Source organism: Neomonachus schauinslandi, chromosome 3 (genome assembly GCF_002201575.2).
Source record: "Neomonachus schauinslandi chromosome 3, ASM220157v2, whole genome shotgun sequence".
NCBI lineage: Eukaryota > Metazoa > Chordata > Mammalia > Carnivora > Phocidae > Neomonachus > Neomonachus schauinslandi.
The window spans coordinates 91,937,230-91,951,444 of record NC_058405.1 but is presented as its reverse complement, the minus strand read 5'-3'; the positions used below and the strand labels follow the sequence as shown (position 1 = coordinate 91,951,444).

Genomic DNA, 14,215 nt, shown 5'->3' with positions numbered 1-14,215 from the left:
TCTTCCTTGACCCTTTGGTTACTTGGGGAGTGTGCTCCTTGATTTCCACACATTTGTGAATATTTTAAATTTTCCTTTGTTATTTTTTTGTACTTTTACTCTACATGGTTAGAGGACATACTTCATATGATGTTGATCCTTATAAATTTATTGAAATTTTTTTATAGCTTAACATAAGATTTATCTCAGAAAATGGTCTAAACGCACTTGAGAAGAATGTGTATATTCTGTTGTTGAGTGTAATGTTCTTTAAATGTCTGTTAGACCTACTTGGTTTTATACTGGTCAGGACTTCTCTTTCATTATTGACCTTTTGCTGAGTTATCCATTATTTTTTTTTTTTAAGATTTTATTTATTTATTTGAGAGAGAGAATGAGAGAGAGAGAGAACACATGAGAGGGGGGAGGGTCAGAGGGAGAAGCAGACTCCCTGCCGAGCAGGGAGCCCGACGCGGGACTCGATCCCGGGACTCCAGGATCATGACCTGAGCCGAAGGCAGTCGCTCAACCAACTGAGCCACCCAGGCGCCCTGAGTTATCCATTATTAAGAGTTAGGTTTTGAAGTCTCCCAGTTATTGTCACTTAGTTGTCTGTTTCTCCCTTTAATTCTTTCAGTTTTTGTTTCATATATTTTGGGGCTTTTTGTTAAGTGCAGATATCTTTATAATTGTTTGGTTCTTTTATTATGATGAAATGTCACTCTTTTTCTCTAGTAATTTTTTTTGTTTTGAAGTCTTTTTTGTTTGATTGGCAGTCCATTTTTATTCTGGTTGCTTTTCCATGGTATATTACTTTTATCAAATTTGGGAAGTTCTCAGCCATTATTTCTTCAAATGATCTCTCTTTTCCTTTCTCACCTCTCCTTCTGGGACTCCCATTACATGCCTGTTGTCCATGTGATGGTGTCCCACAGATACCTGAGTTCATTTTTCTTCATTCTTTTTCTTTCTGTTACTCAGACTAGATAATTTCAGGTGACCCATTTCAAGTCATTGATTCTTCCACCTTCTCAAATCTCCTGTTGTGGCCTTTCAGTTAATTTTATATTTCAGTTATTGTACATTTCAAGTTAAGAATTTCCCTATTTGATTCTTATCTATAAATTCTCTGTTTAATGATATTTTCTTTTTGTGGAGACAGTGTTCCCATACTTATTTCTTTAGATTTGGTTTTTTAGTTCCTGCACATATTTAAAATAGCTGATTTAAGTGGGTTGCTTGGAGAGTGTTCCATCTTCTTGGCCATACTCATGTGGAGTAAAGCTTTCACCACACTGAACTTGGGGGAGTAGGGAATGAGAGCAAATTGTGACTCAAATGCCAGACTCAGCTCTGAGATTTAGTAGATTTTCTTGAATAAATGTTTATTCACTGATGTATGCTTTTTTTTTTTTAAAGATTTTATTTATTTATTCATGAGAGATAGAGAGAGAGAGGCAGAGGCAGAGGGAGAAGCAGGCTCCCCGTGGAGCAGGGAGCCCGATGCGGGACTCGATCCCAGGACCCTGGGATCATGACCTGAGCTGAAGGCAGACGCTTAACCGACTGAGCCACCCAGGCGTCCCCTGATGTATGCTTTTTAATGATTTTTTTTTTTTAAATAATTTTCCCCAGCTAAATGTTCGTTTCACTGGGGAGAGAGTCCTCAAACCACCATTCCAGAAGTTCTGCCTTTTTTTTTTTTTTTTTTAAGACTTTATTATTTATTTGACAGAGAGACAGCTAGAGAGGGAACACAAGCAGGGGGAGTGGGAGAGGGAGAAGCAGGCTCCGGGTTGAGCAGGGAGCCTGATGCGGGGCTAGATCCCAGGACCCTGGGGTCATGACCTGAGCCGAAGGCAGACGCTTAACGACTGAGCCTCCCAGGCACCCCCAGAAATTCTACTTTTGATGATGACTCATTAATTTTAATAGTACATATTACAATGTATAGTTTCATATAATGCTTCTCAACTGTTGGTATATGTCAGTTTCCTGGAATGTCTGTCGAAGTATCAGATTCAGGACATACTTGCAAATCTAGTTAACTCTTGAATTTGTCTACTGTTATATGGCAGATGTATGACTAGAGCTTCTTCAAAAGGAGAAATCGTTTGATTTGGGTACTGAGTGAGTATGGTCAGCCTCTCCTTGAGATGCCCTTTTTTTTTTTTGCCCACTTAGAAAACGATTAAAGTTGGGCTGTGATGAGTGATTCATCACAAAAGCCTTCTCCTGAAGTTTCTTTAGCTGTCAGTAGGCTGTTAAAAAATAATGAATAGAGTACGGAGGAAGTGAGCTATTCTCTCTATTGTGAATTTTTAATTGGGTAAAAAACAAAGTTTTCTGCCTTTCCTGAGTTGTACACTTTTACTTTCATTGTAGTTATTTATAAGCTATGCTTTTAAGAAAAATGATGGAGAAATGTTAGAGGTATTCTGTACTTTTTAAACTATTTTGTTTGTTTTTTGTTTAATGGATTATATCTTGCTTACCTGAAAGGGAGGCTGGGACAGAATATTAGAGCTTAAAATAAGAAAGATAACCTGGTGAATTTACCAAAATGTATACAAAGTATTCAAGCAGTAATATGTAGTTGAAAAATTAAGGTTTTTATTTGCAAGAATTTGTCCTTTACAATTTTTTTGAGGGGCGCCTGGGTGGCTCAGTCAGTTAAGTGTCTGCCTTTGGCTCAGGTCATGATCTCAGGGTCCTGGGATCAAGCCCCACATTGGGCTCCTTGCTCATCGGGGAGTCTGCTTCTTCCTCTGCTCCTCCTTACCACTCCCCACCCTCCCTACCACTCATGCTTGCGTCCATTCTTTCTCTGTCTCTCTGTCTCAAATAAATGAATAAAATCTTAAAAAAAACAATTTTTTTTTTTGAAATATACATTTCTGACCAAAAACTTAAGTATGACTATATAGTCTCTTTCTTAGAATTAAGATTAATTTAATTTTAATAGCTAAGTTTTATTATCTTTGCTTGAAAAATGCTTTTGGCTCACAGACACATGAAAAAGTGCTCAACATCACTCGGCATCAGGGAAATCCAAATCAAAACCTCAATGAGATACCACCTCACACCAGTCAGAATCGCTAAAGTTAACAAGTCAGGAAAGGACAGATGTTGGTGGGGATGCGGAGAAAGGGGAACCCTCCTGCACTGTTGGTGGGAATGCAAGCTGGTGCAGCCACTCTGGAAAACTGTATGGAGGTTCCTCAAAAAGTTGAAAATAGAGCTACCCTACGACCCAGGAATTGCACTACTGGGTATTTACCCCAAAGATACAAATGTAGTGATCCAAAAGGGCATATGCACCTCGATGTTTATAGCGGCAATGTCCACAATAACCAAACTATGGAAAGAGCCTAGATGTCCATCAACAGATGAATGGATACAGAAGATGTGACACACACACACACACACATACACACACACACACTGGAATATTACACAGCCATCAAAAAATGAAATCTTGCCATTTGCAACTATGTGGATGGGACTAGAGGGTATTATGCTAAGTGAAATAAGTCAGTCAGAGAAAGACAAGTATCATATGATCTCACTGATATGAGGAATTTGAGCAACAAGGCAGAGGATCATAGGGGAAGGGAGGGAAAATGAAACAAGATGAAACCAGAGAGGGAGACAAACCATAAGAGACTCTTAATCTCAGGAAACAAACTGAGGGTTGCTGGAGGGGGGGGGCGGCGGTGGGAGGGATGGGGTGGCTGGGTGATGGACATTGGGAAGAGTATGTGCTATGGTGAGCGCTGTGAATTATGTAAGACTGATGAATCACAGACCTGTACCCCTGAAACAAATAATACACTGTATGTTAATAAAAAGAAAAAAAATAAAAGGAAAAAATGCATTTGGCTCTGGAAAGCACAACAGAAATGGGATATTTAAGCAATGATACTTTATTGTTATTATTTTTTACAATAAACTTTTAGATGTGAAATGTAGAGGGGGACCCAGCTCTCCTGAAGGTTATTTACCACTCTTCATAACACTGCTTGAGAGAACCTGAGTTTGGACTGGCATGAATGCCCTTTCATTTTTGCCCTTGTAGTTCTGTTTGCATGAACAGTTTTGCTCCAGTGAACCAGGGAATACAGTACTGTTTGAAAAAGCACAGCTATTTGACCTAAAAAGCTTCTTGACCTTGTAATGTGCCTATTTGAGTAACAGGTTTTTAAATTGGCTGATGTCAGTGGTTTTCCTTATACTATTTTATTTCCTAACTATTCCCTATGAGTCTTGACTAGTATAAAGTATCCTAAGAAGAGGTGACATTTTAAAGGATAGATCACATTTCAGTGATTAATACTTTTTGTACAGGCTTAGCTGACAGAATCTTGAAGACGGAAAAGAGAGGAAAAAGAAGGAACGGAGGAGGAAGTGATGAATACAGAGAGCATAAGAGCAAAAGGGGTCAGTTATTACAGGTGGTCCTTTGAAAGGGGAAGCTTGGATTAGATCAGTAATGAGAAGTATTCATTCCTACTTTTGTGTTAGTGGAAGTGAAAGAATGTGTAATTATGAGAAAATAGTGCTTTCTACATTTCAAATTATTTGAAAACGGGGCTGTGATCCCATTGAGATCACATATTATAAGCACTTTTTTTCATGTTACTATTCATCTTTTATTTCTCACTTGCTGGAGTTATTCTCAGTTAAAGGAAAAGCTTCAAAGAGTAACCAAGGGGATCATCCAGCCAAGCAGGTTGGATGAGATTTCATAATATCTGGGATTATGGGTTACTTGGTTACTTAAACCAGCATAATGTGTTCTGGGAGCAGCAGCATCATTAGTCCAAAGAAATCATGCCTGACAGGTATATTCTTTGCAAATGTCTTGACAACAGTTATACACTAACCAGTATTTTTTTTTTTTACAGTTTTTTTTTTTTTTGGTCAGTTTTATTTATCACTGTTCTTTGTGTTTTGCTAATATTAATGCATTTAATCCTCCTAACAGTTTCATGCAAATGAAGAACCTGAGGTTTAGAGAATAGAACTAGTGGTGGTGGTACAGCTTGGATTTGAATCCAGGCAATGCTACTGCAAGTTCTGGTGACTCAACTTGTGATAAGATGTAGGTAATAAAAAATAAGATATAAAATTGATTCAGTTCTCATCACGTAGCCTTTAGCAAGACCTCTTCATTTTTGTTTTTTTTTTTTTAAGATTTTATTCATTTATTTGAGAGAGGGAGCATCAGTGGGGGTGGGCAGGGAGGGTCAGAGGGAGAAGCAGATTCAGGGAGGGAGTCTGATGGTGGGGCTCGATCCCAGCACTCTGGGATCATGACCTGAGCCAACCTGACTTAACCGACTGAGCCACCCAGGCGCCCCAGCCTCTTCGTTCTTGAGTTCTTTCTTAATTGGTTGTCCTTCATCAGATTGTTTTGCTCCCACCCCTCTGAGAAAGGCTCCTAGATGCTGTATTCAGAGTTTGGTTTGAGAAGCTTTGCCCATTTCCTTTTGTCTTTTCTTTTCTTTTCTTTTCTGTTTTTTTTTTTTTTTCTGTTTTTAAGATTTTATTTATGTGAGACAGAGCAAGCTGAGGAGGGAGCCTGACATGGGGTTTGATCCCAGGACCCTGAGATCATGACCTGAACTGAAGGCAGATCCTTAACCAGCTGAGTCACCCAGGCACCCCTGGCCGTTCCCTTTTACTAGAATGACATCTTGGCTGGGTATAATATTATTATTTTTTAAAGAAATATTATTTGTCCGAGAGAGAGAGCACAAGCAGGGGGAGAGGCAGAGGAAGAAGCAGACTCCCTGCTGAGCAAGGAGCCTGATGCAGGACTCGATCCCAGCACCCTGGGATCATGACCTGAGTTGAAGGCAGATGCTTAACCAATTGAGCCACTCAGGTGTCCTTGGGTATAATATTCTTGAATATTTCTATGAGGAGGTCTGTGCCAGCCAGATATTGGCAGTGATTTCCTTTTAATCTCCTTGGGGTACCTTAAGTATTTTTTCCTTATCCAGTAAGGGATTGAATGAATTTAATTCCCTGTCTCATTTTCCTGGAACATAGTGCTCTCATTAAATCTGTGGATTATTTTCTCACTTTCCAGGAATTGTGTGTGTGTGTGTCTATATATATGTATAAAACTTTGAACATATTTTCAGTTACCTTAGTTGAATTTTTTTACCTCAGGATACATGTATGCTTATGTTAGAAGTTCTGAAGTCCATAAACTTTTTTTTTATTATGTTATGTTAATCACTATACATTACATCATTAGTTTTTGATGTAGTTTTTTATTATGTTAATCACCATACATTACATCATTAGTTTTTGATGTAGTGAAGTCCATAAACTCTTTATTCCCATCATTTTGTTGTGATAATATGTCATCTTTGAATTATTTCATTGAATATTCTCTTTTTTTTAGCTGTTCTGAGGTTTGTTTTTATTATTTTGTTTTAGATTGTTTTATAAGTGCTTTTTTGTGGGAAAGCGATGGAGGAGGGGAATGAATACAGCCTAAACTAAAAATTTAAAAACATACTTATAAATCATTTGGAGTAGAAAGCATACAGAGAGGTTTCTGACTTTAAGTTTATGCTAAGGCCTTTTAAGTTATAAAATGTTGAGCTGTTGCTGACAGTGGAAAATCTTGAGAGGGTAGGAATATACAAAAGAAGTGACAGATAGGGGCGCCTGGGTGGCTCAGTTGGTTAAGCGACTGCCTTCGGCTCAGGTCATGATCCTGGAGTCCCTGGATCGAGTCCCGCATCGGGCTCCCTGCTCAGCAGGGAGTCTGCTTCCCCCTCTGATCCTCCCCCATCTCATGCTCTCTCTGTCTCATTCTCTCTCTCAAATAAGTGAATAAAATCTTTAAAAAAAAAAAAAAGAAGTGACAGGTAAGTTTATGTGGATATTTGTGCTCAATGCCTTGAATTTAAGGTATCATTTGTGCTGCTCTTCATTTTGCATCTTTGACAGATACTGTCCAATGAATAAACAAGATTAGTAGTGAACTACACATTTAAAGCACAAAATACAGGTATATGGAAATCTCAAAGGAGCAGATTATAGAAAAACAAGTATTTGTCTATAAAAGCAAATGTTTTCTGGGCATCTTACATTTTAGTTTTAGGTTCCAACAGTAATTTTTTCTTTATTTGCAACAAAACAATGCCTTTAAAAATAAAACTACTTTCATTACTGTATGTATAATCTTACAATGTGAAGCCCTCGAATTTTATATATGGTTTTTTTAATAGATATTTTTCCCCATTACAGTGTTCACAATAATGTTTCAACTCAGAGTAACGGCTCCCAACAGGTGAGATCATACTAAGCTTCTAAACACTAGAACACTAGTTAATTATGACAAATAGTGGTATTATTAATTGAATTTTCATAGTGGTGTAACTTTGGGACGGTTTTGTGCGTTTTCTTTTTTTTAATCTGTAAAGTAGATAATGAAACCCTCTGTTATTATCTGAGATGTTGTAAATAGAATAGGTGCTCTATAGAACATTTTCTGTTCCTGTAAATCCTATTTAATGAATAAGATATTAATATTTAGTTAGATTATTATCTATCTCTGAGGTAGTACATAACATTCAAGCATTTGTTTGCACTATGTTTGTTGATAGTATTCCATTTTAATGTTCTGTTTATTGGTGAAGAAATCTTTTATCTAGGCAAAATAGATGATTTTTATAATTTTATAATCCACAGGCTTGGGGTGTGAGATCTACTCTGCCTGGGATTCCTTCTGTTCCCTCTGGTCCTGTGCTGGCAGAGATAGAGAATCTTCCAAGGAATCCTGGATTAGACCAGCATGACAGGAAATGGTTTGTTAACTCCTTAAACTGGAATAAAATGTTGCTTGCTTAATGGTATTCTAAATTCCCAACCACGATCTTAGAAGACTTTAAATATGATTGAAAGCAAATTATTCATATTTGTAAGCTGAACAGAAACATATTATTAAACAGTCGTACTGGGATTGGGAAAATAAAGGATATGTATGAAGAAGGGAATGCAGTTATTTAATTGAAGAAATCAGATATCTCTCCTTATTTTGGTTAGCATGATTGGAAGTGGTGGGTGGTTCTCTGTTGAAAAGGACTTCAATGCTAGTCAGTAGAACCTTTTTTCAGATCAATAAGGAAAATAAGTTCATCATATGTTATTCCACACAACGTAATGCTAGTGCTTTGGATGTGTTTTTTCATTAAAAACTGAAGATAAGCCAAAAGGGAAACAAGATTATAATCTAAAAAAAATATTTTAATGCTTTTCGGGGATGGAGAGATAATCTGATGACAGAGAAGGTACTTTGTTTAGATTTCCAGGGTCTTTTTTTTAACATTCATAATTAGTACACAAATATGAATACTTTGTGGCTTATTGGAGTGTAATCAGTAGGGTTCATCATTTCCCAAATAAGTGTATGTGGCTTGGAGGGAATTATTTGGTTGAATGGTCATGTTGGTTGCATCTGTTCAAGTTGTGTGTCTATGAAATGAACTTTGATAATTCATGGGATTTTTCTCTTTTTCTCTTGCTCTTAGTTTGTTTAGTCCCTGAAATCTAATGAGTTTCTGTGGTGATCTCAAGGTTTTGGTCAGCTTTCTGTGCAACCAGTTCTTCCTTCATGGTGGTGGGTCAACAGTGGTTGGTGATTATTTTCAGTCTTTGCTATGAAATTGTTTTTCACTGTTATTTTGGCTTAACTAACTTGCAAGATGCTTTGCTGTTTCGTGGTTGGGCGTATTTTTACTTCAGTTCCAAATAACTTGATTAATTTCTAAGATTGAGGGATTTTTTTTTTTTCGTTACCATTTTTTTCTTTTCCTTTTACCTGAGAGTGTGGTAGAGGGGTACTTTGTGTGTGTGTGCGCATGTGGGCACACACTTAAAGTATGAACAGTGAGGCTTCTAAGTATCAAATTTTAGTCTTTATTTTTTTAAGCCATTAAAAAGAGTTTCTTCAGTTTCTTACTGAAAACACAGCTCCAGTAAGCAGCTATGTTTTATGGCCTTGATGTTACCACCAAATCCTATTGGCAAGGAAACCAGACTTCACCTATAAAAGAACTCCCTTAGTACATGCTTACCTTTTATATTAATACGGAATGAGAATCTGGGAGGGGGTTTGTGTACTATATTATGACACTAAATCTTTATTGAGTTTTATAATTTTAATGGGCACATATTTAAATCTATTTAATTTGATTTATTAGGCACTCCATAGTTCCTTTGACACAGCCTTTAAAAGAGACAATACTGAATCTGAGAGTATTTAATTTTAAGGAAAATGGAAAATTTGGAGCTATGTGTCCTTCCATTATATACTTTTGCTGAGACCTCCTTTGCGGAAATGGAGTAAAATGGTGATCCTGAAAACCTGATGAGCCTCAGTGTATGTCAGCAGTGGCATGGAACTGCATATAGAACTGTTCTGTCTTGGAGCCAGTGGATTCCCTAGCCTGAATTTAAAGTGCATTCTATATTTCACTTTTTGTTTCTGCATGCTTTTATTGTTATTAATGCTCTTAAATGAATATAAAACAGTCCTCCTTTAGAAAGTGATAAGTTAATAAAATTTGGAAATGCTCCCAAGGTTTGAACAATTGGGCAGAATAACAGACTATTATCAGGTAGATAACTTCTAACCATTTTAATCTAAACCTACTTCACGTTCAGTTCTTTAGCTTTCTCTCACTGATGTCTTCTAAATGACACCATTATTTCAGTGAATGATTTGGTTTATCAATAATGTAGAATTATCTGATATTTAGAGTATCACCTTTGGAGAAACAATTTATGTATTACATCCATTAAACCATTTATAAACAACAACAAAAACAAAACTGAATAATATTTGGGAAATCTTGCATATATCAGGGAGAATATAAACCTAACTTAATTTCCTAAATTTTCAGAGACCATATATTGAGGGTCATGAATTTTATGGGATAGATCTGATGAACAAATTATATATCTGTTAAAGAAAAGATGATGATTTTATTGTAAAAAAAGCATTCAAGTTTGTTCTGAAAAATCCTTTTAGTTAATTTCAGTTTCCTTAAGGAAAAAAAGATGAGGATTCATGTTTTAGTTGAGTTAGAAAAATACTGTATTTAAAAATTTATCCTTTAGACATCTTTTATAATTGGGTTGATTTTTTTTCTTATAATTATCTTAAATATGTGCTGCCCTTTTTGCTGTGTTGCAAAACCTTGATTTTCTGAACTATGACAAATGTTTCTTTCTACTGGAGGATCTAATTATTTCTCACCAGGAACTGCTTGTATGCATGCTTCACTCTCATAGTTCTGTAGGCCTATTCTATAGCACTGTGTGATAAGGGTATCTTACTATACTTACTAAACTGTTCCTTGGAGGGGCTTACAATTTCATCACATTATCTGTACCTGTTGAATTTGATTCTGAGGTCCTGTGAACTTTGATTATAGAAGGAACAATGATTCTCCATTGTTAATTGGAAACATTGACGTAAAATTACATTGCCTCTGAAGGTAGCTTTTTGTTTTTTGTTTTTTTAATGTTCTTTCTGAATTTTGTTTCCTGGATTTCAGTTTTGTGAAATCACTTAATTTGGGGAATAATTTTCATAGTTGCTCTTTTCTGTATGTGCCTTTGTCCATAATGTAGAAGTGTCCTTTTAAATACTTGAATTAAATTAGATCATAAATATTTTTTCCTTCTCATTAGAACTTCAAACAATATTTTTAACTTTGATTTTGGTACCAACATCAGGGACAGATAGAGTATTTTGTTCTCTGTGAAATTTCCTCGTTATTTAATTCACTTAACTGACTCTAATTACTTACTCATATTTCCATATTGAGCTTTTCCACTACATATAACTTTGTGGATTCTACCCCCCCCACCCCCATTCTTGTAAGTCATTGCATGGAGTAGATGTCAATAACTACTCATAGCAGTGGTGCATGCTGGTCACACTGCCTTTCTCCTTTATTACCTCTTACACATCCATTTTCTCCTATTCCTGTTGACTAACTGTGCTCCCCTCCCACTCCCCAACCATCCAGGCTCTCTGCTGCCAGTGACTGCTGTCAACGTGGTGGAAACCAGTGGAACACAAGGGCCTTGTCCCCACCCCAGCCTGCACATAGAAACTACACTGACTTTGTCCATGAGCACAATGTGAAGAATGCAGGAGTCCATCATGGTGTTCATTTTCCCGGCCATGCAGCCATGACTGAGATATGAGTGTTAAGCCCGTTAGACACTGGGACTCTTTGTCATGCAAGTTGATGGTATACATTTTCCGTACATAGAGGATTGATCACGTTAGGAGAATTTGGCAGAAATTACTTTATATTGAGTCACTACTTGTGTAGTGTTGTTTGTAATTGAATTCTTCTGTGAAAGGAAAAAGAATGTGAAGAAAGCTGTATGCCATCAATGATAATGACAATGCTTTTGTATTGAAAGGGTATGTATATATCATTGTAATTTTGGAAAGGTTTTTCATGATTTTAACATGTTGATACATCACTCAGAAGATGTCTCAGGAGAAGGTTTGTGTTTGTGTAAAAGCTGCCTGTTATCCTCTCACCGTGACCATGCCATCCAAATAGATTGAGGTGAAAAGAATAAGACACACTAATCACAAGTGAGAAGGAAGCATAGTCCAGGCACGATGTATCAGCCTTTGGTGATATGATACTTTGATAAAGCCTGCTTTTCTATACCATTTTTAATACTTCTACAGTGACCCATGCCTTAATTTCAGTTAAGTGCCTAAGATTCTATAGTCATAATAAATGTAATTTTTAATTAAAAGCACTTTTACTTTTTAACAAGTATTTTAATTTACCGAAAGTAATGTGATTCATGTAAAGAGATAAACCTAAATGGTTACTTTTGCATGATTAACTAGTTAACTAGTGGTTAACTAAATTTAGTTACATTACTACTGAATGGTTGTACAAAATGGAAAATGTATTTACTTTTGTCTTTTCATGTTCTCTTTTTCATCTTATGCATCTGGTAGATTTCCCAGGTTTGCAGCAGCCTCGTAATCTAGCCTTGTACAACCTTTAGTAAAGCCCAAACCGTATCACTTTCAAATGGATTGGATATATTACTATTTTGGTCCCTTATGAACTTCGAATGTAGTCATCTAAGCTCTTTGATTTAATTCATAAAGGCAGATTATCTGGAAAAAGTACATTTCTGATGTAATGGGAACTGATACAAGGGAAGCATTTCTTTTGCCTTTCTGTAGTTTTTAGAAATTTTAACAAACCTTAAAACTATGTATATGGTAATTTGAAGATATATTATAGTCTGAGAATTCATAATAATAATCAAGATAATGAAACTTTATTATAAACAACCTAACCCATATATCATCCTGTTTACTTCTGAGGTTGGTCTAATCCCTCTCTGCTAGATACAGGTTTCAGAGGGCTTTATTACTGGACTGTTGGTTGCAAATAGAATACAACTTGTCATTAGAAAATAGAAGTAAGCAAAATTAAGTAAGATCTAGGAATGAAATTTATAGACCGGTTTCAGTCTGTGATTTTATCACCAACTTTTTTTAAAGATTTTATTTATTTGACAGAGCGTGCGTGTGCCCGTGCACAAGCACAAGCAGGGGGAGCGGCAGGCAGAGGGAGAGGGAGAAGCTGGCTCCCTGCTGAGCAGAGAGCCAGATCTGGGCTCAATCCCAGGACACTGGGATCATGACCTGAGCCGAAGGCAGATGCTTAACCGACTGAGCCACCCACACACCCCTATCACAATTGTTTTAAGGAGACAGAAGCTCAAAGTATTCTTTAGCACATCCTGTAAATATGAACAGGTCCATATCTTAAATAACCCAGCTCCCTCCCTAAGTCTTATCATCATAAAGCATGCTTAAAAATGGCCACTAATGTATATCCTTCAGAGTTGTTTTAGACTTTACATAGCTCCGATTATAATTGTCAGGTATTATTGATGGTGATTTTTTTCTTTAAAGCAGGGAATTTGCATCATAACATTTTAGCACAAAAACTCTGGTTTGTGTCATTCAGGAAGATTCATGGGTGTGAATATGATTAAGAAATGACTGTTTCTGTAATAGAAACCAAAGAAGTGTAATAATAAAGCTTTTTAGGTCTTTAGAAAGTCCCAAGGTTTGACTTTTTTGTACCCTAAAATTAATCTTGAAATCTGAAGATTAGACTGCTGAACAATGCCTTATATATATATCTTAGCAGAATCTTAACTTCAGGAAATAGGGAAGGATTGTAATAGAGTAATAGAGTAAGATCTTCAGTTTACATTGAAAGTGGTCATTTCTATACTAGAATTTGAGTTAATCAGTACTGTTATATTTAAGTGATGGAAGAATCACATCATGATTATTCTTTCTTTGAAAACCTTGTTATATTATAGTTCATTTGTAAAGTCCTGATGATAGAAACTAGATTGGAGGGATGGTAGGGAGAGAAGGCAGTGCGCAGGGGGTGGGGGAAGTAAGAGGCTAAGACTGAATGGTAGTAGAATCAAATCTGTTTATTTTTTACAAGTTTCTCTATGATCTAGGATTTCATATCAAATATTGTGACTATTCTTGCTACTGATATTTTCAAGATATACATGTTTCCAGAGCTATGAAGAATAATCCTAAATTAAATAATTCGTCACCAACTTATTTATATTCTGCATTTTATTATGCTTAAAGGGTAAGTGGTCATACATTCTAGATTAGGGAACTAATATTCTCCAGAAGTACCTTACTTGGTCACTATCCTTCTGATCAGATGGAGCCAACAGCACAGAACTCCAGGACCATGTGATTCAACTTCAGTGCTTTGCTTAATTTTATTTAACATAATTAATTTTAACATCTTGAATTAGGTTGGTTATGTTTCATCTGTACTTTTATAGACAGAGAACCTTACAGAAACGCAGCAAAGCTAGTGATCTTTACACTTTCACACATGAACATAAACAAGCTCTTATGATAATTATTTCTTTTGATGGTAAAACCACTTCAAAGGCTTTTACTTGTCTGAGTATAGTCTAACCCTTTTGACCTTGATAGGGTAATCATATATATACTTTTAAATGGATTTGCAGAGAAAAACAAACTTTATTTGTCCTGTGGTGTATATGTCTGTGTTTGAAAAAATAACTAGTACACAAACATTTGTGGGGTTTGTTTTTTTTTTTTTTTTTTTTAAGATTTTATTTATTTGAGAGA

At 36.2% G+C, this 14,215-nt stretch overlaps 1 protein-coding gene across 2 annotated transcripts in view; it reads left to right on the top strand.

Annotated features, from left to right (window-relative positions):
* Positions 1–14,215, top strand: part of EPB41L5 (erythrocyte membrane protein band 4.1 like 5) — a 135,276-nt gene that overhangs the window by 64,053 nt on the left and 57,008 nt on the right. Inside the window, exons 15-17 of one of the 2 annotated variants that reach the window (XM_021695827.2) lie at positions 7,252–7,294; positions 7,696–7,811; positions 11,043–11,903. In XM_021695827.2, the coding sequence (XP_021551502.1) occupies positions 7,252–7,294; positions 7,696–7,811; positions 11,043–11,223 (340 nt within the window). In that variant the 3' untranslated portion in view covers positions 11,224–11,903. Of the gene's footprint in view, positions 1–7,251; positions 7,295–7,695; positions 7,812–11,042; positions 11,904–14,215 lie in introns of those variants that run through there. The other variant, XM_044913589.1, reaches the window with a different exon arrangement.